Source organism: Polyodon spathula, chromosome 13, assembly GCF_017654505.1.
Source record: "Polyodon spathula isolate WHYD16114869_AA chromosome 13, ASM1765450v1, whole genome shotgun sequence".
Lineage (NCBI taxonomy): Eukaryota > Metazoa > Chordata > Actinopteri > Acipenseriformes > Polyodontidae > Polyodon > Polyodon spathula.
This window is the reverse complement of record NC_054546.1, coordinates 31,636,618-31,661,819: the sequence shown is the minus strand read 5'-3', so window position 1 is coordinate 31,661,819 and position 25,202 is coordinate 31,636,618. Positions and strand designations below refer to the sequence as shown.

The following is a 25,202-nucleotide window of genomic DNA, read 5'->3' as shown; positions in this document are numbered from 1 at the left end:
CAAAAATGGCTTGCAAATGGAGCCTTTCTGAGCCTTTAACCCTCTTTAACCCTTTCCCTTTCTAGTGGTTTCTTAAGAGAAATAGTTAGTTTCCATGTCATACTGTGCAGCTCCTTTGTGTAAAGTGGCTTGCTGGTGGGATCGGCGGACATCCATTGACCTTCAGTTCTTCTGAGCTATTGAGGGGAGTTGCTACTGTGAGGGAACATAATTGGACATTTAAATCAAGGCCAAAAACATGGGTAAAATAACTGTCCTCTTTTTAAATAATAATTTAAAAAAAAACAGCAAATGTACCCTGTTGTGGGACTTTTCAGGTCCGCAACTAAAAGAGCCAACTGCACCAGGTGTTCAGAGATATAAAGCTTTATTAGTTTGTGCAAACGAGAACAGCTCAACACATCAGTGCTAGGAAGACCCGAGCAGTGTTCTGCCATACAGAGTTAGCATACAGTTGTTATACCTTTATAGAGAGACAGGGTAGTATCCCTTTCAACCAATAAGCTGGAGCCAGCTCATTTGGGGTAATTAACAACAGGGGGGACAGGTATTTACGAGGTAACACAATAAAGATCAACAGATAAGCTGGAGCCAGCTCAGTTGTCACACCATCCACAGTTTGGTTTTCAGTGACATGTACCTGCAGTTTAATACATTTCATAAACTCAAATTGCTTTAAAGCATATAACTCGGTGAATAATGGTAGTACAGAGCAGCAACAAACAGGTACAGGAATGGTTCTATGCAATTATTCCCCTACAACCTCCATACAAATACAGGGGCATCCACAGTTTTTCTCGTCCAACAGTTTTCTTCTGGTTGTCTTGCAGAGGACTACCCTAGCGGCACGTGGCTGGGAGACGAGAGCAACGCAGAGATGCGGGTTCGCTGCCCCATCTCGGCCGCGGACATGCTGCACATCAGCACGAACTGCCGCACAGCGGAGAAGATGGCTCTGACTCTTTTGGACTACCTCTTCCACCGAGAGATCCAGGCCGTCTCCAATCTCTCTGGCCAGGGCAAGCATGGCAAGAAGCAGCTGGACCCCCTCATGATCTACGGCATTCGATGTGAGTAAGGGCTGGCAAGTTCAAAGGCCCCTCCTTTGTGATAGGAATAGTAATAGTTCACAGTTAAAAGTTTTAAACATTTACAATTTTTTCCTAAAGAGTTAACCACTGTAAAAAATACGCATGTTAGATATTGATACCAGCTGTGGTGATTAAACAGTTGTATGTGTAGAGTGTAAGGTTATTTATACAATATGTATTGTACAGTACATACATTACACACCCATACATTCAGGTACTGTAGATAGTCCTGTAAAAGGAACCTTAGAGAAGAGTTGCACAATCTCATTAATGAGATTTCAAATCAGCGTTAAAATATTTTCCTTATATTTTACAATTCTGTTGAATGTGTCGTTAGAGGCGGAGAAAAGCTGGGGTTGCCTGAAATAACCAAACATGTAAATAAATTCATGCTCTGTCCAGACATTGGCCACAGCAGTCTGCTGCAAACCCACAAGCTCCATCGCAAGGTCTGAACCCTCGTTGCTAATTCATACGTTTGTTTGTTTTGGCGAGTGATGCACTGGATATTGCCATCCAGACTCACAGACAGGGTTGTGTGACTCCTGCATCTGTAATGAAATTCTGTATCATTTAAACAGACAGTGGCATTGTGAGAGGCCCCTGCAGTTTTAAACATATTCAAGGAGGGTGTTTGAGAACTACTTGGTGTGGCTGTGAAATCTCAGAGTTACATACAACAAATGCATTGTTTGCTTGGTATGAAAGTCACATCCTGGTGACAATAGAAGCCTCAACAGAGCCCTCAGTATCACGCCTAACCTTCTGTGCTGCATTACAGAGCTCAAGCTGCAATAAAACTATGTGACCTACAGCACAGGAAGAAATAAGGTGCCAGGAAACAACAGTTTTTGATTTGTTTATTTAATTTAAAAATGTATGAACCCATGAGATTTGGATTTAAAATATTAAACAGCTTTAAATAATAATAATTATTTAAAGCTGTTTAATAAACTTTGCGGCTGTTGGTATATAACTGCTTTGTTATGTTTTTTAGTTATCATAATTGTATATTTAATACGGTTAAAAAAAACCAAAAAAAAAAAATTAAAAATAAAATACTAGTTACTAGTAGGTTCTGTGGTTGTGAATAGCGTCAATAAAATTGCTTTTCAAGGAGCCTTAATTAATTCTCAGTATAAAGACAACCTCACAAGTAAAGCCAGTTTAAGGAACAGATTTGCTCCTTCGGTAATAAGGCTATTCCCGTGTTAAGGCTGCAAATCTATCAAACTGGTGTTAAATTACCTCCCCAGTAAGACCAACATGCTGAAAACAAACCACTAATAAAACTTGCATGCAGTAACATTATCTCTTTGTATAATACATATATATTGTATTTATTAGAAAATAAAGCAGTACATTGGAATAGTTCAAATTATTTGATAACTGTTTCCTTGACATACAGTAGTTGATCCCTTGACACACTTTATCAGAATGGTTTTACTTTATTGTCAAACACAAATTACCTCAGCCCATGGCTGCTGGTTCTCAGAAGCCACTGTTACAGTCTGAACTCTTAATTCCATCTGACTGACACACAAGTGAGCTGTGTGGTCCTAAAGCAAACCCTAAAACAGGCCAAAGTAAACAGGTTGGATGGAGGTTTGATAAGTACATGCTTTTTTTTTGTTTCTTAAAAACTGCCATGTTTTGTTAATATGCAAGACTTGGCATGGAGTTTGTGATCAAAAGAAAATAAATGTTTATAGTAATTTGTATTTTAAGGAACAGAACTCACTGCAAGGTTATAATAATGCTGAATTAATCAATTTGCATTAGTAAAAAAAAAAAAAAAAAAAAAAAAAGTTTTTAATAATTTTGTAGTGTGCCCCCTATTAAAAATACTTATTTTTTCTCATACAGTTTGCATAACTCAACTAAGTACTGAGAAAATATCTAAAGCCACTTCAATTTACTATATAGTCTGAAACATGCAGTTTTAAATATCTGGTCCTAGTCTAGAATTACAAACTTTACTTTTAGGTAGTCTTGGACTTCCTTGGTCATTCCACCTGGAGAATTACATTGTTCTCACCCCTTCAGCATCTTTTTTTGCCTGTCATTAACCAATCAGTTAATGACTGACGTGCTTTATAGCTAGTGACTTGCTTAGGAAGTGACCTAGGAAGTGAAACTGTAACTGACTACAGTTCCTGAAAGTAAGCAAACTTTGAGCTTTAACCTGGTATAGTACCAGATATCCTCATTTAAAAATAAAAATACAAAACTGCACATGGACGTGCGGGTAAAATGTAAGCAATTATTTTGTTAGCGACCTTATGGACTTTAGATTTACATTAAAATGGACCAAAATCTCTTCATTAAAGGACAAATTTGAGAAAAAAGCTGCTCAGGGTTTTATCTTGGGAGTATTTCTTTCTTTTTTCTTTTTTTTTTTTTTTTTTGCAGGAATAATTTCGGCTTTAAATTGCCACCATGCAGTTCAGTTGATATTCTAGCTTTTTTCTGCTTCTTGATTTATATACAAGCTTAATTGAATTAAATCAGTATTTAAACTCTACTCATTTAACTAGAACAGCATATGGGTAACATTACCAAACAATTTAAGAAATGTGTTAGCATTGTTTATATCTGAATGCTCCAGTCTGATGACTATCAGAAGTTCATTGGAGACTTTCATGTAAATCAGCTTTAACAGTATCTTGTTAACCCTCTTCTCCCCCTTTACATGAGTGGTAACCAATAATTTTAAAACCACTTTATTACCTCTAATTAGCACTCAATGCATCCTCTAGTTATAACTATATTATGACAAGTTTAGTCTTACCTTGTTTTAAAGCCATTTCTGCTGTGAGTTTGACCACAACCAAATCAGTCATTCAAATCAGCGACAGGCTACTGATTCTATGCAGTCAACAGACTCTTTATGGCATTAGTTTATCTAAACTGTAACAGGAAAAAAACATTTGGAATTTTAATGAAAGTGAATGGCAGAGAGATTCATATTGTCAAAGTGTACCATATTTTTCACAACCACAACTACTGAGCATCAAAATAACAATTATAATCACGATTATAACATATATATATATATATATATATATATATATATATATATATATATATATATATATATTATATATATATGACAAAATGTTTTTTGTTTTTTTTTTAATCACTCATTTCATGCTTGACCATGACATGCTTGAGTGACTATGACTGAAGCATATGCACCTAATCACCTAATTAGTGAGACAGTTGATTGGACACTGGAAATGGGGTGATTTCAGCTGTTGAATTGCAAGCTTGAATAAAAGCAATAAAGGAGATCACAGAAAAAACCAATATACCACGTCTGTCAAGAGAGTAGCGTCTTCCTGCAATCGGCATGTTGGAGGCTGGACTAGGGCAGAGTACTGTGGCTCGCCGTCTTAGATGTTCACAGCCAGCAATTTCAAACCTGGCGAGATGGTATAACCGGACACACTCTGTCAATGACAGGCCACGAACTGGGAGACCAAGTGTCACAACACCTGCCCAAGATTGATAGATCATTTGCAGCATCTTCATGATGTCAGTTATTAATCAGCACACTAAAAGTCACTGCACCAACTCTAAAACAGAGTTTGTCATTTTTCAATCACATCTAGTGAATTTTATCCAGATATAAGTGATACGTTTCTTTTGATGCTCAAATATAAGTGTGGCGGAGTGTCCTGCCCCTTTATTAAGTTTGTTAATGTTGGTGTTTATGTATAAAATACATGGGATATAAATATGGGTTACAAGCACAAGTGTTTAAAATGTATATTTGTATTTAGGCACGAGGATTGCACAACACTTCACGTGCAGGTAAAATGTAATATGTGAGCACGGAGAGTTACACTTAATTAATTCACGTGCAGTTGTACCGAGACTCAAATTGAATGATTGATTAGCAATCAAGGCTTGGTACAGCTGCATAAAAACAGCATGTTTTCACTCACTCGGGGTCGTGTGTTCGGTGAGTGGAGAACAGGTGTGGAGAGGAGAATTAAAAACAAAGAGAAGTTAAAGTAATTAATTGATTTCACTCACTGTGTTTGTCTGTTTGTCCACTGTTTGTTTACTGTTTTGTTGTTTTATTTGTCTATTTTATTTGGTGTCAAGTGCCGTGTGCTGTTTTGTTTAAATCTTTTGTTTGTTTATTATTTAATAAAACACTGGGCGCCGTAGCGTCTCAGGTTCACCGCCATTACCTGTTTTGGTTTCTGCATCCTTCAGGGTCTGACATCACCACTAGAGTCATCTTGGTCACAATAAGTGATAAGTTTCTTTTGATGCTCAGTATATATTTCACTAAACTTTTCAATTAAAAGTAATGTGATACACCCAATGTGACTCATTGTTTTAGTGTGTATGCAGATATACATTTAAAATCCTTGACAAGTAAATGGATTTTGCCATTATACTGTAAAATGTGTGGGTTTTAATGACATACCAGTATAATTATTTCAATGCTTGAGTCATACATGTCCTGTCTTTTCCTGTAACTGTTAAGATTTATTGGTTATGTTGCTTGTAACAAGATGTTGTGGTAGACACCATGGCAATTAAACCACATTCTTCCTATTGTGAAAGAACATGATGCTACTCTGCTGTGGTACAACTATAAAACAGCATAGGCTTGCATAATCATTTGAGCCTTTGGCAATAGGATTAGTAAATCATTCACATCTACGAAACCTCTTACTCAATATAAAGACCCTTTGGTCTTAGTGAGTGTTTATGGCACTTCTGTTCTATTTTATCCATGAGAATACAGTATATTGACACCTGCTGGCAGTGAGGGGGGTACTACCTGTTAAGTCAGCATCAAGTTAGCCTCTAGCAAGTTCAAATAGTTTTTCTAAATGAAATCAACCCTTAAGGTTTGTCAAAATTCCAGTACCTTTCACAGGTCACACTGCACCCTTTTTTTGTATTTATAATTTAATAGTATTTTTCATTTGGGCCCTGTCGCTTACATAGGCTCAATCTTAAGACACAGTGCTTGCATTGTTTCCTGCTTGGCTGCATTCAGTCACAACAGCTAATGCCGCTTTTGGTAATGCAGTGGTTTGTGTTCGCTGCCTCTTCTCATTAGCTTTGCTTGCACACACACAGACACACACACACACAGCTTGTTAACTTCAACTACGGGTTTGGATGTGTTTTCAGGTCACCTGTTCTACAAGTTCGGTATCTCAGAGTCGGACTGGTACCGGATCAAGCAAAGCATTGACTCTAAGTGTCGGACGGCCTGGCGCAGAAAACAGCGCGGGCAGAGCCTGGCAGTGAAAAGCTTCTCCAGACGCACCCCCGCCGCCACAGGTAAGGTCAGCCACGTGACACGGAGCCAGCAGGGGCAATGACCAGGAGTGCAAGTATTCTGCAAATCTGTGATTTAAAAATAAACAAATAAATACATAAAAATCTGTCATTCCATCATGGCTCGTCCTTTTGACCCAGCCAAGAGGAAAAGGGCTAACCGTTATATTTGATATGCCAGTTTATGTAAACATAAAGATTAATTCACAGGGTTTGATGATTATATTGATTTTGTTACCGAAAACTTAAAAACCAAATAGGATGAAAAAAAAAAAATCTGTGTTTTAATCTCTTTTTCCACATAAAAAAATTCCCAGCATCCCTGGTCATAAAAAAAACAAAACAAAAAAACAAACAAAAAAACAAGAACAAAAACAGCATTTTTAATAGAAAACACTTTGTAAAATCTTTAACAAATGTTTTATTTCATGAGGGCAGTAAAACAATGCCGAAGTTTCAGTGTGCAGCACAAGCAGTAACTGATGATTAAGAACAGGCATATATTTAATAAACAGATACATATACAGTGCCTATAGAAAGTCTACACCCCCTTGACCTTTTTTTGCACATTTTATTGTGTCAGTGCCTCAGAGTTATATATATATATATATATATATATATATATATATATATATATATATATATATATATATATATATATATATATATATATATATATATATATATTAAAAATACAAAACTGAAAGATCATAATTGGATTAGTCTCCACCCCCCTGAGTTAATACTTGGTGGAAGCACCTTTGGCAGCAATTACAGCTGTGAGTCTGTTGGGATAGGTCTCTATCAACTTTGCACACCTAGATTTGGCAATATTTGACCATTCTTTTTTACAAAACTTTTCAAGCTTCCTTGGGGAGCGTTGATGGACAGCAATCTTCAAGTCATGCCACAAATTTTCGATTGGATTTAGGTCGGGGCTCTGACTGGGCCACTCAAGGACATTTACCTTTTTGTTCCTTATCCACTCCAGTGTAGTTTTGGCTGTGTACTTTGGGTCGTTGTCATGCTGAAAGGTGAACTTCCATCCCAGTTTCAGCTTTCTTGCAGAGGGCAGTAGGTTTTCCTCAAGGACTTCTCTGTGCCCCAGTCCCTGCCGATGAGAAACATCCCCATAACATGATGCTGCCACCACCATGCTTCACAGTAGGGATGGTGTTCTTTGGGTGTTGCGCTGTGTTGGGATTGCACCAAACATAGCGCTTTGCATTTAGGCCAAAAAGTTCCATTTTAGTTTCGTCAGACCACAAAACTTTTTGCCACATGGCTACAGAATCTCCTGAGTGTTTTATTGCATACTTCAAACGGGATTCAAGGTGGGCTTTCTTGAATAATGGCTTCCTTACTGCCACCCTACCATACAGGCCAGATTTGTGGAGTGCTTGGGATATTGTTGTCACATGCACACTTTGACCAGTCTTGGCAATAAAAGCCTGTAGCTCTTGCAAAGTTGTCTTTGGCCTCTTGGTAGCCTCTCTGAGTCTGCCTCTCTGTCTCCTTCTTACTCAGTCATCCAGTTTGGAGGGACGGCCTGCTCTAGGCAGGGTCTTTGTGGTGCCATACACTTTCCGCTTTTTAATAATCATCCTGACCGTGCTCCAAGGGATATTCAAGGCCTTTGATATTTTTTTATACCCATCCCCTGATCTGTGCCTTTCGACAACTTTGTCCCAGAGTTCTTTTGAAAGCGCCTTTGTGCTCATAATTGAGTCTTTGCTTTTAAATGCACTACCCAGAAGAGGGAACCTACAGGAACTGGTGAATTTATCCTGAAATCATGGGAATCACTACAATTTAACACAGTTGGAGTCCACTTAACTTGGTGTGTGATTTTGATGGTGATTGGTTACGCCTGAGCAAATTTAGGATTGCTATTACAAGGGAGATGGACACTTATCCAACCAAGCTATTTCAGTTTTTGTTTTTAATTCATTTTGTACAGATTTCTAGAATTTTTTTTTTTCACTTGAAAGTTGTGGGATAGGAATGAAAAAAAAGATAAATGAAAAAAAAAAAACTATTTTAATTCCAGGCTGTAAGGCAACAAAAGGTGAACATTTTGAAAGGGGGTGTAGACTTTCTATAGTCACTATATATATTCATTCTAGCTAAGTGGATCTTTTAAGTAGTTTCTACCCCTTCTTAAAATGCTTTAAAGAAAGGATCAGAGTCTGTAGCACACCATGCATGTGTACTACTTCAGCTGGACAAAATTGTTGTTCTGCTGAACGTCACCTGGTAGGCTATTCCATACATTTATATAACTCTGTGTAAAAAAAAAGCGCTTCCTGCCTTCTGTTCTAAACATGCTTTTACTCAGCTTCCAATTAAGCACCCCTTGTTTGGTATTTGCAGTCTAATCTAGTGTTTTAATTACATTAGGCCCCAGCACAGCTCTTGATTTTCCACAGTCTCTATAATGTAAATCAATGGGAGGTGAATCCCAGCCTGGCTAATGATCTGGAATCCTTTGAGAGGGTGTCATAATTAGATGGGAGGGGAGGTCTGGGAGGGGGCCCAGTCGTTGTGAGGGCTTGTGATTGATCTCCTGGAAATTGAAATTCACCCAGATCTCCTACGGCTTAGAAGAGGGTAGTTGTATAAGAGCAAATATATTCAAATTACATTTTCATAGTTCATTTACCATCATGAATAACTTTTCATGCTATTTACATTCCGAGTGGTTATCGTTGACATTTTTGATTATTCACTCTTTGATGTAGCCTGTGTTCACAAGCCAAGTTGTCTTTATGGTAGTAAGAGCTGACATCATCTAGACACTACAGCTGGCAATACATAGTCACTGCGTACTGAGCTGCACTGGCTCTTAATGTTTTGCAGACCCTTTGTCTGAGGTAGCCTATGTTATGTGTAGCATAAACTTCAGTATAGCTACTGTAAACTATAGTTGCATGGTTCCCATTCACTGATGTTTACTATATGCAGTAAGCATCTTGGTTGTGAAGCTATAACTGTGTATATTAACTATGCATATGTTGTCCTTGCCGTTACGTGCATTAACAGATGTGGATGTGACATGCAGCTACAGTGAAGTTAATGTACCTGCTTATTGCAGTGTATCTCAAGTGTGTCTGTGGTGAAAGGGAAACTCAAGAGTTATTTTAAAAAGTGAATGAAAACACAGTATTTGTGGAACTGCAACTAGAACCACTCAGAATGATTACAAACATCATTAAAAGGTATGATGACCCCAACACCCTATTGACACCGGCTTGGATGCAGTTCTACTGCTGTAGTGCTGCAAATTACCCATGGCCATAGCATTGATTTGGTTCTATGGCAGAGTTTTTGATGTTTGGCTGGGGGCCCACAGGGAGCACTACATTGGCATTTGCACTCTTGTGGTTTATGGAGGAAAATTGAAACCTCCTTATATTTCAGCAACATGTACTGGTCAAGTGCCTGACAAGGCCAGGTGGAGGTTATCCAGGCTGGGTCTTTGTTGCCACCAGGGTTCAGTAGTTTGACCAAATCTGTTTTGTTTGGTTGGTTAAAAAGAGCCTTTTAGCTTAAATGTGAAAAAGTGAGGTCTGTCCACTGATTTTCAGTCCTCTTGATTTAAGATAAATAAAGAAAAATGAAGACCTGTAACAATCTCAAATTTTGTTTCTGGCTGCTTTAAAACCAAAAAGCCCACCTGATTCAAATAAATACACTTTATTGCATATGGCTTAAACAGTACCAGATAACTTTTCAAGCTTTTTTATTTGTATTATTCAAACACAATTAGATTTATCTTGCAGTCAGTCAGTTAAATGTAACAGGATCAGAACTGTCAGTCAGCACTCAGATTGCAGAAAAGTAAAGCTTAAGAGGCAGGCATCTAGTCTTACTTCAGATATCTCGCTTAAGTTCTCACAATATTTGATCTTAATGAGACTGGACAGGGAGACTGGATCAGACTGGATCTGGTAATCATGAGGAGAAGCTGAATGGATTGAATCAGGTCTGGACTAAAGCATTACCTTGCAATCCCTATGACAATTTCAAATGTTTTGAACTGCCAATATTGTGTGTTCCCGCTTAGATTGTAACAAAGCAACTCAAGATGCGGGCTTTTTAACCATATAAGGTCATCTTTGGTCTTTCTGATTATCTGCCCCACAGTAGATGCATCATGTACCTGCTGTTGCACATTTCACAAGCAGTCTGTAAATGCCTTGCAAGAGTGATGCATTAAACGTGGAATCAAAATAATTAATTCAGTTTGTTATATGTGTAACAAATCACAGCAACCAGAAGATTGCAACTAGCCTATTGGCATATGCACTGTCACATGATCAAAAATAGTAATTGTAGAAGTCAGTGGCAAATAACTATTGTCCTCTGACATGAGTCTGATTTGCACTTTAAGGTGTAATAAAACCCACGACTGGAGCTTTTACATTGTAGCACACCCTATGCCTTGGGTTGACTTCAAATGAGCTATAACAAAAAAGCCCACTTGAACTGAGTTTGAAAGCTTGCTGCCACCATCAAAGCTTAACTGCTCAGAGGTAGAAAGTAATCTGTTTTCAAGCCTGCTGACAGGGTGCTGTTAAGGAACAGATCCTTCTTTTAGACATGAAGGCAGGGGCTGCTGTTTAGGGGTGGAAATGCTAGCGGGAGACTCATTATACAAGCTTATTTATTTTAAAGTTGACATTTGCCACTTGGTTTATAAACGGCTATGGCTAACAAAAAGGATTACTTTTATGTGGAAACAATTAAACGTGAATAAAAGTGGGTAGATTGATAAAAACAGGAGTTCGTGTTTATTGAACATGTCAGAAAGTATGATAATATAATATATGGCAATAAAATATACTAACTTAAAGACCCTTTTGCTGATCTAGCCTACATTATGTATAGCTATGGCAGGCAACTGGAACTGAAGTGAGAGCACTTTACCAAAACCCCCCAAAAAACAAACAAACATGATTTGCAATAAGTAGTTAGTTAAGAAGTTATCACCTCCATACACCAGTGTTTCTCCAATAGGCTTAACTGTGCTGTGCAGGGCAAAGGTAGCTCTGCACAGCAACCTTCCAGCACCCAGTTGGGGAAGCAGTTAACAGAGCAATGGCAGGTATTTTAATTTGCCAAAGAATGGTGGTTCAGGAATGCAGTTCATGTAAAGTAATAGCAGAGGAAGAAGGACCTTTCTGTAAGGAAACCAGGGTCCATTGTGTTTTGTGTTTGTTAACAAAGCCAGCCAATAAGATGACTTATTAGATAAGGTTCCCAACTTGGAAGAATTGTCCATTTTCAGTGATCACATGCTAATTTTCTTTCCCCCTGCTGAACTCACATTATTTGAGAAGCTTTTAGTTCAGTGGTGTCTGAATGAACTGTGTCTGTCTGCCAGTTCAACACACCAGTACATCCAACTCTATCTAGCTATTTTGGTAACTTTGAGTATCTGTACTGTACGTACATATGTATGTATGTATGTATGTATGTATGTATGCACGCACTCTCAATCTAGGGGAGTTGTTAATTTCCCAAGTAATTCAACTTTAAACACATTTGGCATCATCGAAAGCCCTCCAATACTGGAGAAAATGTTTTGAAAGTATACTGTCATTATACACAAAGCTGTGAGATGATGTGGCGGATTGTTCCGCCCCTTTGCGTTTATTAGTGTTTTATGTTGTATGTAGTGTGTTAGTGTTGGTGTGTATGTATAAAGTACACGTGATATAAATATGGGTTATGAGCACAAGTGTTATAAAGTGTTATTTGTATTTAGGCACAAGGATTGCACAGCACTTCACGTGCAGGTAAAATGTAATAATATGCGAGCACAGGGAATTGCACTTCATTAATTCATGTGCAGTTATACCGAGACTCCAATTGAATGATTGATTAGCTATCGAGTCTCGGTACAGCTGCATAAAAGTAGCATGTTTTCACTCACTCGGGGTTATGTGTTCAGGAGTGGAGAATGGGTGAGAGAGAGAGGAGAGTTTAGTAAAAATAATAACAATTGCTACAGCGTGCTGGAAGGGCCAGCATGGTACTTGTTTAGTGTCCACTCGTTTGTCTGTCTGTTTAGTGTTGGTACGTTTTGTTTGTCTGTTTATTTTGGCTCAAGTGCCGTGTTCTGTTTTGATCAGCATCTTTATATTCATATGTTCTGTTTGTTCATTTATTAAATGCTGAGCACAAGTAAGCGCTCAGCTTCACCAAAACTCCACGTCTCTGTCCTGTGTGTTGTTCTTCCGGGTCTGACGTCACCACTACAGTCATCTTGGTCACAGATGATCATGAAAAGTGCAATTCATCATACCACAATGGAAGGTTCCTCTTATTGTGCTCACCCATTCTGAAGGCTTTCCCATTATAATGTAACGCAGTCGTTCACAAGCAATCATCAGGTGGACTTGATTGGGTGGGTGTAACTTTGAGGCCTGCCATTGTTTGTTTGACCAAGTATAGAGTTAATCCCTGATGCCTGGTAAGCACCCTGTTCTTGAGCCAGCATCAATATGATTAAGATGGTTGTCTTGACAGAAGTTTCCCTTCTCTGTTTTCTCTGGATCTAGATCCTACCAATTAATGAACTTAACCCAAACATGCTTTAATCATTATTTATGAACCAGCACTCTTACCTTGGAGTTCAGTCATGAGGTTAAAGATTTGATCTTCTAAAAAAAAAAAAAAAAAAAAAAAAAAAAAAAAAAAGAAAAAGAAAAAACCAAGCACAAGATACTGTAAGCACTCGTCGTTATTCAGGGACACAGGGACAAAAAAGCACCTGCCATAACACTGTCAGTGTCGTGTGTGTGTGACCACCACGGGCCGCCATGATGGCCTGCAAGGTGTTTATATTTTTCTAAAGTGATACAGAACCATTTCTAAATGATGACTGCCTCCTTTCAGGAAGTTGGTAGTGGAAATCTGTATTCTTTTCCCCAGAGTGGCCTGCAGTATCAATACTATTGAGAAAACACCAGTAATTTGTGTCATCTCGGATTTAGAAGCTGACTGAAACTGACTAACAATATAGAGACAGGGTATTTAAACAGTACATATCAGGTATGCCTTTTACATTAATCCAATGACATTGATTGGGGAATGGGGAAAAATGTGTTATGAATATCGGTTGCTATGCATCGTTACAGAATGGATTTTAGGGTCCCACTGTACTTATTTATAATGATCAATTATCTATTCAGGAATGCCACGATATCTATTGATCAAGCCAGTCTGAGCAGGGTTACAAGAAATAGCCCATATGGGTCAATCTGTTTAATTTAATGTCACCCTAATACTGGTTGAAAAGTTGAAAGGTTGTGCATAAAGATTTCAGCTTTCATCAGTTCCTTACAGTGTAACCTCGATATGTGTGATTTAAAGTTCTGGACGATTTGATGCTAACAGAGGCTCTTGGTTTTTGCAGATGGATTGCAGAGCACTGAGGCGTCTCCCACAGATGGCCAGCAGACCGTACATTACACCCTGTCCAACACACAGCAAGTCCAGATCCACCGCATCGGCGAGGATGGGCAGATGCAGGTGGTACGTGCAGGTTCCGCTTTATTACTTGCGTCTAAGTAGTGATACATGAGAGAATCTGGGGATACACGAGTATGTCAGTGTTTTTTTTTAATTTGTTTTTTAACATGCTTGTAGGTCTACTTTTCATGATACTGATGGCTCTCACTTTATACTTCAAACTGCGGCGGTAACTGATATTTCTACTTTTAGAGCTCTACAGTCTTTTTGGCAAAAACAGCCATAACAAAAGAGGTATTAAATCCTATATTTTGAGAAAACTCATTGCTTATTTATTATAAGCCCTCACCCATTTGCATTGCAAACTAAACTGGCTCCTTTGATTTCACTGGAAGACCAAATAATGCCCCGGACATTGTTGCTGGACATTTCTACCCTACAACGTCTACCGTTGCGGACCTTTTAAAATGAGAAAACCACCATCCATTGAGGTTGTCCATGATTGCTTTAAGGAGCATGAGACAGACTTCAGTCATCGATCCCCGGATCTCAGTCCACTGGGATGAGCATCTATGGGATGAACTAGGTGGAATGGTAAGCACTTTATGGCATTCCACTCTGGGTATTTTTATCGCAAGGACGCAAGCCATTTTAGAAACAAATGGCAACCCCTGTGATGCAGTGCGCTCATTCTACCATCCATTTCCTTGTGTTCTGCTTTTGCTCCCTGTTAAGTTTCATTGCACTACAGCACATCATGTCCCCTGGCATTATCTGTGAAAGCTAACAGACTTTGTACCAGCAGTAAAAAAACAGTTTTATGCCCTTTTTAATGTCATTTTTTTATTGTATCTGCAGTGTTGATACAATAGTGCTGTACAATAATGCTGTAACCTGTAGCAAATGGAAAAGGGTCTGAAATGAGCTGCACTAGACACGACACATCTGTGCCTTGTGCTGATTGTTTAGCAGCAGATGGTCCTGCATTACCGCTGCGAACTTGGCACGAGAGGAAAGCAATGCAAAGTCTTGGTTTGCACTCCGGGTGCCCTCTGACACCGCTGATGCGATCCTTATTGTCAGTTTGATGCATACGGTATGTTTTCTCTTCCTTTAAATAGATTGTTTCCTTCCAGAGGAAATGAAACTGTTTGAAATACAGAGCTTTGTTCCTTTGAAATTCACAAACGTTGCTGCAGAATGTATTTATTTTCTTTAAATCGAAAGTGGACCTTGATGGATTTCCAGATCGGAAATCTTTAAATATGACTGCTCTTTCATTCAGGCTGATAAAACAGACAAGCACCTCAGACTTGTGGCTTGATAGACATTTTTTTTTCAGAGGGATCAGATGCCCTTTTTCATAGTGTGAATGCATTTATTTATTTTATTTTATTTTTAAAATATTGGTGAATTTAGTGAAGTAAACAGTGAGGGACAATGGCTCTGACTCCAGTCACTGCTCACACACACACACACACACACACACACACACACACACACACACACACACACACGATATGAGAGCTCCCTTCACAGTCATTGTGTGCTAGGCTGAATTGTATGTTCGTTTTATAGCCACTGGGGGATACGTAGAGACCACCAAATAATTTCTTGCAAACTAGATTTGAGACCCTTTTTAGTGTGTTTTTTTATTTGGGTGAACTGAATATGAAATAATCAAGTAGAGTAGTGGTGTTTCTTCCTAAGGGAATATTTACACACGGCAAGCCAGAGACAGCGTATCATTGCTGAGGTTACCAGGTGATGCTGCTTGATTATGTAATTCATGCAACACATTGGATGTAAAAATTCATGGTTCCTTCTGTCTGTGCCGTTTTAGAAAGGGCAGATAATGTGAGTTCAGTGGGGGCTGGTCCAGTACAACACTGAGACGGTGGGTGGAGAGTGTTAGAGACAATGCTGAGATGTGCTTTATTTAAACTGAACCATGTCACAAATTGCATCTGGAGGCTGCAGTGTAACTGCATGGTTGGGGGCATATTTCCATTGTTCTAGTTGGATTTGTTCTGTTGCTGTGTCATAAATGAAATCTGTGTTCAGGTGTGAAGTGGAAACTGGAGGTACAATTTTTTTTTTTTTGTAAATGTCCTCTTCAAGACCTTGCCAGTGTATTATATATACATATTCAGCTGATTAATTGAAAAGGTATCACCAGAACAACTTTTGTTATATTTCTTGCAAATAAACGTATTCTACAAGACTTCAGAGGTGAAAAGCTTGAGATGCTAATGTACTATTGGGCTAAACACATCCAAACTGTGTCTCGAAGTGAACTGTGTTCAACCACAATCCACTTCTCAGGCAGGAAGGTTTAAGCTATTGAGTGAAATACACATTGCGGCACCAGAGAGTTTGAATTTCCCACATTCTCCAGTTGTCACAGCACAGGAGTGTGACAAAGTGCCCGCCCCTGTGTATATTATCTGTTATATGTTGCGTGTGGTGTGTTAAAATGTTGGTATATAGTCATTGGTACACAGGATGTAAATGGGTCTGTGTAACACAAGTGTTTAAAATGTATATTTGTATGTAGGCATGAGGATTGCACAGCACTTCACGTGCAAGTAAAAAGTAATAATATGTGAGCACGGGGAATTGCACTTTATTAATTCACGTGCAGTTGTACCGAGACTCCAATTGAGTGATTGATTAGCAATCGAGTCTTGGTACAGCTGCATAAAAGCAGCATGTTTTCACCCACTTGGGGTTGGGTGTTCGGTGAGTAGGGAATGGGAGAGAGAGAAGGAGAAAGAGTTATAATATCAATTATTATTGCGTGCTGGTGGGACCAGCATGATACTTGTTTATTTAAAACTCACCGTGTTTGTTTGTCGATCTGCTCACCATTTGTAAAGTGTTAGTCCGTTTTTTGTTTGTCTTTTTATTTTGGTGAATGTGCCGTGTCCTGTGTTTTTCGTGTTTGTTTAAACCTTTTTTATTTACAATAAACCGGCGCATGCAAGCGCCTCATCATTTCGATTCATCTGTCCTGTCTGTGTGTATTCCTTTCCTGGCTCTGACGCCACCTACTTCGGCAGCCTTTATGGCAAGGAGATATTTGATTACAGTGGGACGGAACAATGAGGACTTTCCAGTTTAGATGGCATTGTAAAAAATTGCTTCCAGGCTTTCATTAAATGTAGTAAGCTTATAAAATGGAAACAGTTTCCTAAACTACTGCACGGTGGGAGATGTAAAATATAATATTGTAAGCATGTTTGATTGGGGGGGGGGGGGGGGGGGGCATACAGTACTGTTTCATAGCTGTAAAGGTTGTAAACTTATGTTTTCATATTTAAACTATCATAAATTATCTTCATTTTAATGTGGTCATGTTTGGTGACCCCATTTTAAAAGTGATGATCATTTTGCAATTTATCGTATACTATGCAGAGACAATGCATTTATGTTGCTTTGCTAACAATTATTGTTCATATTTTCTAAGTAAATAAATTGTGTGTAAGGTGTAGATTATTATAAGAGATATAATCCCATGTTAATTCTGTTATTATAAGAGACACCCTACTGGCAAGGATTATAAATCACAAAGATAATACAATTAAACATTACAAAGTGTTGTTGTTTTTTAACTTTAGAACTATTCCATTAGGATAAGTCGAATTTTGGCAAATTACTTCTGGTTGGTTTCTCTTATAAGATTTAAAATCTAATACTTTTTCAAAGTGTCCTACTCTTTGCTTTAACAGTTCTCCCAGAGTCACACTCCAAACCTTGATAGGCTGTATGGGAAGGTCAGTTTATAGAATTTATAGAGTGGAGTCAGCACCCTGGCTTGTGGATCAATCTGTTACCATAGTCTGCTCTTCACATCTTTTTAAAGGGGTTTCAGGAATTGTGACCAAAGTCTAGGATGGTAAGTACAGTAGTTTTTTGATCTTCTAATGCTCTCTTTGTCTCATTTTCTCTATGCAGATTCCCCAGGGACACCTACACATTGCCCAAGTACCACAGGGGGAGCAAGTCCAGATCACACAGGACAGTGAGGTGAGCTGGGGGCACTTTACACACATGTATGCACACACACAAAACACACACACACACACACACACACACACACACATATATATAAATATATATATATATATATATATATATATATATATATATATATATATATATATATATATATATATATATATATATATATATATACATACATACATACATACATACATACATACATACACACTGAACAAAAATATAAATGCAACATGTAAAGTGTTGGTCCCATGTTTCATGAGCTGAAATAAAAGATCCCAGAAATTTTCCATATGCACAAAAAGCTTATTTCTCTAAAATTTTGTGCACAAATTTGTTTACATCCCTGTTAGTGAGCATTTCTCCTTTGCCAAGATAATCCATCCACCTGACAGGTGTGGCATATTAAGAAGCTGATATAACAGCATGATCATTACACAGGTACGCCTTGTGCTGGGGACAATAAAAGGCCACTCTAAAATGTGCAGTTTTGTCACACAACACAATGCCACAGATGTCTCAAGTTTTGAGGGAGCGTGCAATTGGCATGCTAACTGCAGGAATGTCCACCAGACTGTTGCCAGAGAAGTGAACGTTCATTTCTCTACCATAAGCCGCCTCCAGCGTCGTTTTAGAGAATTTTGCAGTACATCCAACCGGCCTCACAACCTCAGACCACGTGTAACTACGCCAGCCCAGGACCTCCACGTCCGGCTTCTTCACCTGCAGGATTGTCTGAGACCAGCCACTTGGACAGCTGATGAAACTGTGGGTTTGCACAACTGAAGAATTTCTGCACAAATTGTCAGAAACCATCTCAGGGAAGCTCATCTGCGTGCTTGTCGTCCCCACCAGGAACTTGACCTGACTGCAGTTCTGCGTCGTAACTGACCTCAGTGGGCAAATGCTCACCTTCGATGGCCACTGGCACGCTGGAGAAGTGTGCTGTTCACGGATGAATCCTAGTTTCAACTGTACCGGGCAGATGGCAGACAGCGTGTATGGTGTCGTGTGGGGACGAGGGGTTTGCTGATGTCAACGTTGTGAACAGAGTGCCCCATGGTGGCGGTGGGGTTATGGTATGGGCAGGGATAAGCTACGGACAATGAACACAATTGCATTTTTTATCAGTGGCAATTTGAATGTAATTTGAGATACCGTGACGAGGTCCTGAGGCCCATTGTCGTGCCATTCATCCGCCGCCATCACCTGATGTTTCAGCATGATAATGCACGGCCCCATGTCGCAAGGATCTGTACACAATTCCTGGAAGCTGAAAATGTCCCAGTTCTTCCATGGCCTGCATACTCACCAGACATGTCACCCATTGAGCATGTTTGGGATGGTCTGGATCGACGTGTACGACAGCGAAGGAGATGCGTCGCGCTGCATGAGGCAAATGGTGGTCACACCAGATACTGACTGGTTTTCTGATCCATGCCCCTACCTTTTTTTAAGGTATCTGTGACCATCAGATGCATATCTGTATTCCCAGTCATGTGAAATCCATAGATTAGGGCCTAATGAATTTATTTCAATTGACCGATTTCCTTATATGAACTGTAAGTCAGTAAAATCTTTGAAATTGTTGCATGTTGCATTTATGTTTTTGTTCAGTGTGTGTGTGTATATATACATACATATATAATAATAAGAGGAAGAGGAAGAGGAAGAAGAAGAAGAAGAAAAGTCATTGAGTAACTGAAAACTCGCTATTTTAATAATTAGCTTCAACACTTTGCTTTCAGCCTTCTTCAGATAGCATGGTAGAAATAGCCAGGTAGAGTGATGCTGTTGTTTTAAGATTGAAAGCTGCACAGTGTCTTGCAGATGAATGTTCTAAGAACATTTTACTGACTTTCTAATCTGGCCACGAAGACGGAAAATGAACATTACATATCACACAAACATCATCCACTTAAAATGATACATCATCAAAGCCATTATCGGCAAGTTCACAAAAAGCATTAAAACATCATGGAAAACAAGAACAGCTTTCTGTGACAAAATAATCAATAGTGCAAAGATGCTAAGGTTTATAAGCACTGTTACTGAGAGCTAACCAGTCACTAAGATCAGCTGATTCCCAGAATGGCTTTGAACACAGACATATACAAGTGCTTCAGTCTAGGAGAGGACAGCGGGGTCCATCCAGCCTGTTTACACAGATATCGTAAAATATCGTGAATTTGTTAGCCGAAAGGACATTGGTAAAGAGAATGTGTTATCGGGAAACCTGTGGATTATGTCCTTTTCAATGTTTGTAAAGTGGAAGGATTTAAGTCTAAAATTTAAACCAAATGTAACTTGCGTGTTTTGGCAATCACCAAGCCAAAAACCCACAAACCCAATGCCAAAAATGTCCATCAGTCTGCAACTTTGAACCAGCCCTCTATAAAATGTAATCTGCACAGCAATATAATAATAATCGTCACACAAGGAATACAGGTAAGCCATATTTGAGAAATTGTGAGGAAAAAAATACAATTATAGATTAAGTAAATTGCAAAAATACCATGGAATTGCTTCTTACCAGTCAAGTACATTGTTTCTTTGAACAAATGATAAGCCAGTTTTTATTTTTCATCACATGGAAATCTCTGGGTGAAAAATGTGTGTAAGGAACAATATATAAAACATCAGAGTGTGAATCTTTCAACAACAGTTCAAAACGGCCTCATTAAAATAGGTGTTCTAGTATCCAGCTATTAAGTGATTGGTTTATAAATGAAAACTTTAATATTTAAAGTGAATAAAATGAAATATTTCACCTTTTTGGATTTTGGGCAGTGTTGCTGATTACACTGTTTTCTTTTCAATTATTCTAGTTTGAAAAGCATTCGAAGGTTTCCCTTATGAAATTTAGTCATTGTTTCGAAACTGCTTTCTTGTCTGAAGGAAGAAAAGCAGCTGGTGGAACAAATGAATGCCTCGTAATCGCTGATATTAAACTCATTAGTTATGTTAAATCTCAAGCGGATGTGAAGTATTATTAGGGTGTTTTGTTTTGCGTTCCTCTAAATAGGTAACAAATGCTTGTCCAGTTTTATTTGGCAATGTGTCAAGTCAAAGTCCTCAGGGTAAAATGAAGATAACAGGGCTATTATTTTTTTTTTTTTAGTTAATGGCTCTCCGAGAAGTAACTTCACTATATACAAGTGCTTTTTTTATTTAAATACCTAACCAACTTCCAAGTTTTCACATCAAAGTGCCCTTCAAAGACATTGACCATCAGACAACCACAAAGTAATGTAATGTAATGTCAGACTGTTAGATTCCAAGATTCTGTCACGCTGCTGGTATAGGGTCTATCGGTTGCAGGCTTTATCTACATTTTGCTTCAAATCATTTTCAGATGTCTACCTGCGACAGGAGGTGTAAATATTTTCAGTACAGTATATATTGTCTGAGATATTTCTTTACATGGTACTTACTGTGATATAGAGTTTATTATCCATAATTATAAAAAACTCAATGGTAGTGTATTGTATTTAGTAATACTACAAGAAACTCTGACTAGTCTTTTCAGTGTCTTCAATTAAATAGAGAAGGCTTCTAGTCTAAATTTGTCATAGAATTCTTCCTTTTAGATTTACTAGGTAGAGAGGTAATTGCAATACATCAACAAATGCCCTAAATTCGTTTGGCTCCTTTTACTGTAGTTCACAAAATGCTTCTTGAATGTTAAATAAATGTGATTTATTGTTGATATGAATACATGGGCCACCGGTCTCAATGAAGTTTTGCCTTTTAACAAAATATTCCTCCTTTTATGACCATTTTATCTTATTCCACATCATTGGGTCTATCACATGTGTCATTTTGTAATCCCTAACTGCAGTGAATGTTCTTAGAATTAGTACCATTACATGTAAAATCTATGCTTAGAAATGTATTTAGTCTAGTCTGGCTTATTTATTCTGTAAATATTTAATTCAAGACTAAGCACACCTTTACACCTCATTTAAACTCCTCTTTGCAAGTCTTTCCACTGCTCTGATCCCAGTAGATAAACCTTCTGCTTTCTGAAGTGATGAACCCATCTGAGAAGTCAATCTTTGTTGGCTCTAGGGCAGTTGGCACTGACATTGAATGAAAAGATAAGTTATAAAAAAAAAAAAAAAAAAAAAAAACTTTTTTTGTCTGGGAAGTATCAATGTGGGATTTTACAGCTCATATTTAAACTTTAACCCCTTCTGCAGGTGGAGAGGCCTGGAAGGACAATTTATGTCAAACCACAGATCACCCTCTACTTAAGCAAGCTGCCAGGAAAGCTGCACTACTCCTGTTAACCTTTATACTTCACAGAAACTGTGGTGTCTTTCTGAGAAATGTACTTTTTGAAGTCCAGCTTCCGAAATCTAGCTTGTATAGAGTGCTGAATTTGGGACCTGGCATAAAACAAGAAAAAATTAAACCCCTACAACATGGTTAATTGAGTATGAGTGTTAACATAATGAGCGATGGAGTGCTGAATAAATGAGCTGAGGTCTTAAACACACCGATTTATAGCTGCTCACGGTTCATTTGCTTCAGCAGCAGTCACGGTCACTGTCAGTGCCATGTATACATAGTAATATATTAAATATATATCTATATATCTGATAATTTATATCATATATATATATATATATATACACACACACAGTACTGTGCAAAAGTTTTAGGCAGGTGTGAAAAAATGCTGTAAAGTAAGAATGCTTTCAAAAATAGACATGTTAATAGTTTATATTTATCAATTAACAAAATGCAAAGTGAGTGAACAGAAGAAAAATTTACATCAAATCAATATTTGGTGTGACCACGCTTTGCCTTCAAAACAGCATCAATTCTTCTAGGTACGCTTGCACAAAGTCAGGGATTTTGTAGGCATATAGTCAGGTGTATGATTAAACAATTATACCAAACATGTGCTAATGATCATCAATTCAATATGTAGGTTGAAACACAATCATTAACTGAAACAGAAACAGCTGTGTAGGAGGAATAAAACTGGGTGAGGAACAGCCAAACTCAGCTAACAAGGTGAGGTTGCTGAAGACAGTTTGCTGTCAAAAGTCATACACCATGGCAAGACTGAGCACAGCAACAAGACACAAGGTAGTTATACTGCATCAGCAAGGTCTCTCCCAGGCAGAAATTTCAAGGCAGACATGGGTTTCCAGATGTGCTGTCCAAGCTCTTTTGAAGAAGCACAAAGAAACGGGCAACGTTGAGGACCGTAGACGCAGTGGTCGGCCAAGGAAACTTACTGCAGCAGAAGAAAGACACATCATGCTTACTTCCCTTCGCAATCAGAAGATGTCCAGCAGTGCCATCAGCTCAGAATTGGCAGAAAACAGTGGGACCCTGGTACACCCATCTACTGTCCGGAGAAGTCTGGTCAGGAAGTGGCCTTCATGGAAGACTTGCAGCCAAAAAGCCATACCTCCGATGTGGAAACAAGGCCAAGCGACTCAACTATGCACGAAAACACAGGAACTGGGGTGCAGAAAAATGGCAGCAGGTGCTCTGGACTGATGAGTCAAAATTTGAAATATTTGGCTGTAGCAGAAGGCAGTTTGTTAGCTGAAGGGCTGGAGAGTGGTACACGAATGAGTGTCTGCAGGCAACAGTGAAGCATGGTGGAGGTTCCTTGCAAGTTTGGGGCTGCATTTCTGCAAATGGAGTTGGGGATTTGGTCAGAATTAATGATCTCATCAATGCTGAGAAGTACATGCAGATAGTTATCCATCATGCAATACCATTTGTTTGGCCCCAAATTTATTCTGCAGCATGACAACGACCCCAAACATACAGCGAAAGTCATTAAGAACTATCTTCAGTGTAAAGAAGAAAAAGGAGTCCTGGAAGTGATGGTATGGCCCCCATAGAGCCCTGATCTCAACATCATCGAGTCTGTCTGGGATTATATGAAGAGAGAGAAGCAACTGAGGCTGCCTAAATCCACAGAAGAACTGTGGTTAGTTCTCCAAGATGTTTGGGCCAACCTACCTGCCGAGTTCCTTCAAAAACTGTGTGCAAGTGTACCTAGAAGAATTGATGCTGTTTTGAAGGCAAAGGGTGGTCACACCAAATATTGATTTGATGTAGATTTTTCTTCTGTTCACTCACTTTGCATTTTGTTAATTGATAAATATAAACTATTAACATGTCTATTTTTGAAAGCATTCTTACTTTACAGCATTTTTTCACACCTGCCTAAAACTTTTGCACAGTACTATATATATATATATATATATATATATATATATATATATATATTATATATATATATATATATATATATATCACCTCATAATCTAGTTGGATATTTGTTTGTCAAACACACATTCAAGTCGTCAGTCTACAGATATCTAAACAGAAACCAAATTGGAGGCAAAAAGACTTTTAAGAGCCAAAAAACCCAAAAAACAATTGTTGTGTATCCCTTTATGTTGACTACCTGACGATTGGGAGTGACAGAAGCTCTTCTGATGCTTTTTTTTTTTTTAAAGTGAGAAATGGCTTATTTGGAAAGAGAGTTTGTTAATCCTGCTGATGTTTTCTCCTGTGGATGGTTTATTGACCCACATGGTCATTTAAAGGGATGCCTGACGATAAGGGAGCACTGTATTACTATGGCTTGAAAGTAAGAGGCAGAGTCACCTGTTTAACTGCTGCGGGCTGTTACTTTTGTAAAAACACTGGCTGATCTAGCTTGGATTACAGGTGTCTAAGGCAAAAACAGAAAACCATCGCCTAACTCAAAGCACACAACTCGGGACATTTTTTTTTTTGAATAATTGCAATAAAAGCCATTCAGATTGATTGCAGAAAAGGTAACGGGACAGTAAAAAAAAAAAAAAAAAAAAAAAAAAGATAACTTTGAAAATGTAATTTGAAGCTTCAGTTTTACTAAGGAAAAGGTCAATTCAATCTAAATATAATGTGAGGATGATACTATATCCTTACCAGAAGGTATTACAATTTTTTTTAAGCGTGTTGTGGTGGAGATCAGTGAAAATCAGGTGTTACTTGCTATTCCAGCCGCGTTCTATTTCTGAAAAGTTTCAGACTCACAGTCCAACCCGCTAATCGCACTTAACAAAACTGTATTTAATAGCTTTTTTTTATGAGTAGAAGAAATAAGATACTTACAAAAAAAAAGAAAATGCTATTAAATACAGTTTTGTTAAGTGCGATTAGTGGGTTGTCAAATTTTTGATTTGGTCCCAGCCTAGGTTTGGAATGCCCTTATTTGTTTCTGCAGTTTAGCCAGAATTTTTTTTTTTTTTTTTTTAGAAAAGGCTTAAG

At 38.3% G+C, this 25,202-nt stretch overlaps 1 protein-coding gene across 2 annotated transcripts in view; it reads left to right on the top strand.

Moving 5' to 3' along the window:
- LOC121326271 (protein BANP-like) overlaps positions 1 to 25,202 on the top strand; it is a 126,217-nt gene that overhangs the window by 42,401 nt on the left and 58,614 nt on the right. For both annotated transcript variants that reach the window (XM_041269509.1, XM_041269508.1), the window contains exons 7-10: positions 831 to 1,070; positions 6,255 to 6,407; positions 13,828 to 13,946; positions 17,841 to 17,912. In XM_041269509.1, coding sequence (XP_041125443.1) covers positions 831 to 1,070; positions 6,255 to 6,407; positions 13,828 to 13,946; positions 17,841 to 17,912 — 584 coding nt within the window. The remainder of the gene's footprint in view (positions 1 to 830; positions 1,071 to 6,254; positions 6,408 to 13,827; positions 13,947 to 17,840; positions 17,913 to 25,202) is intronic.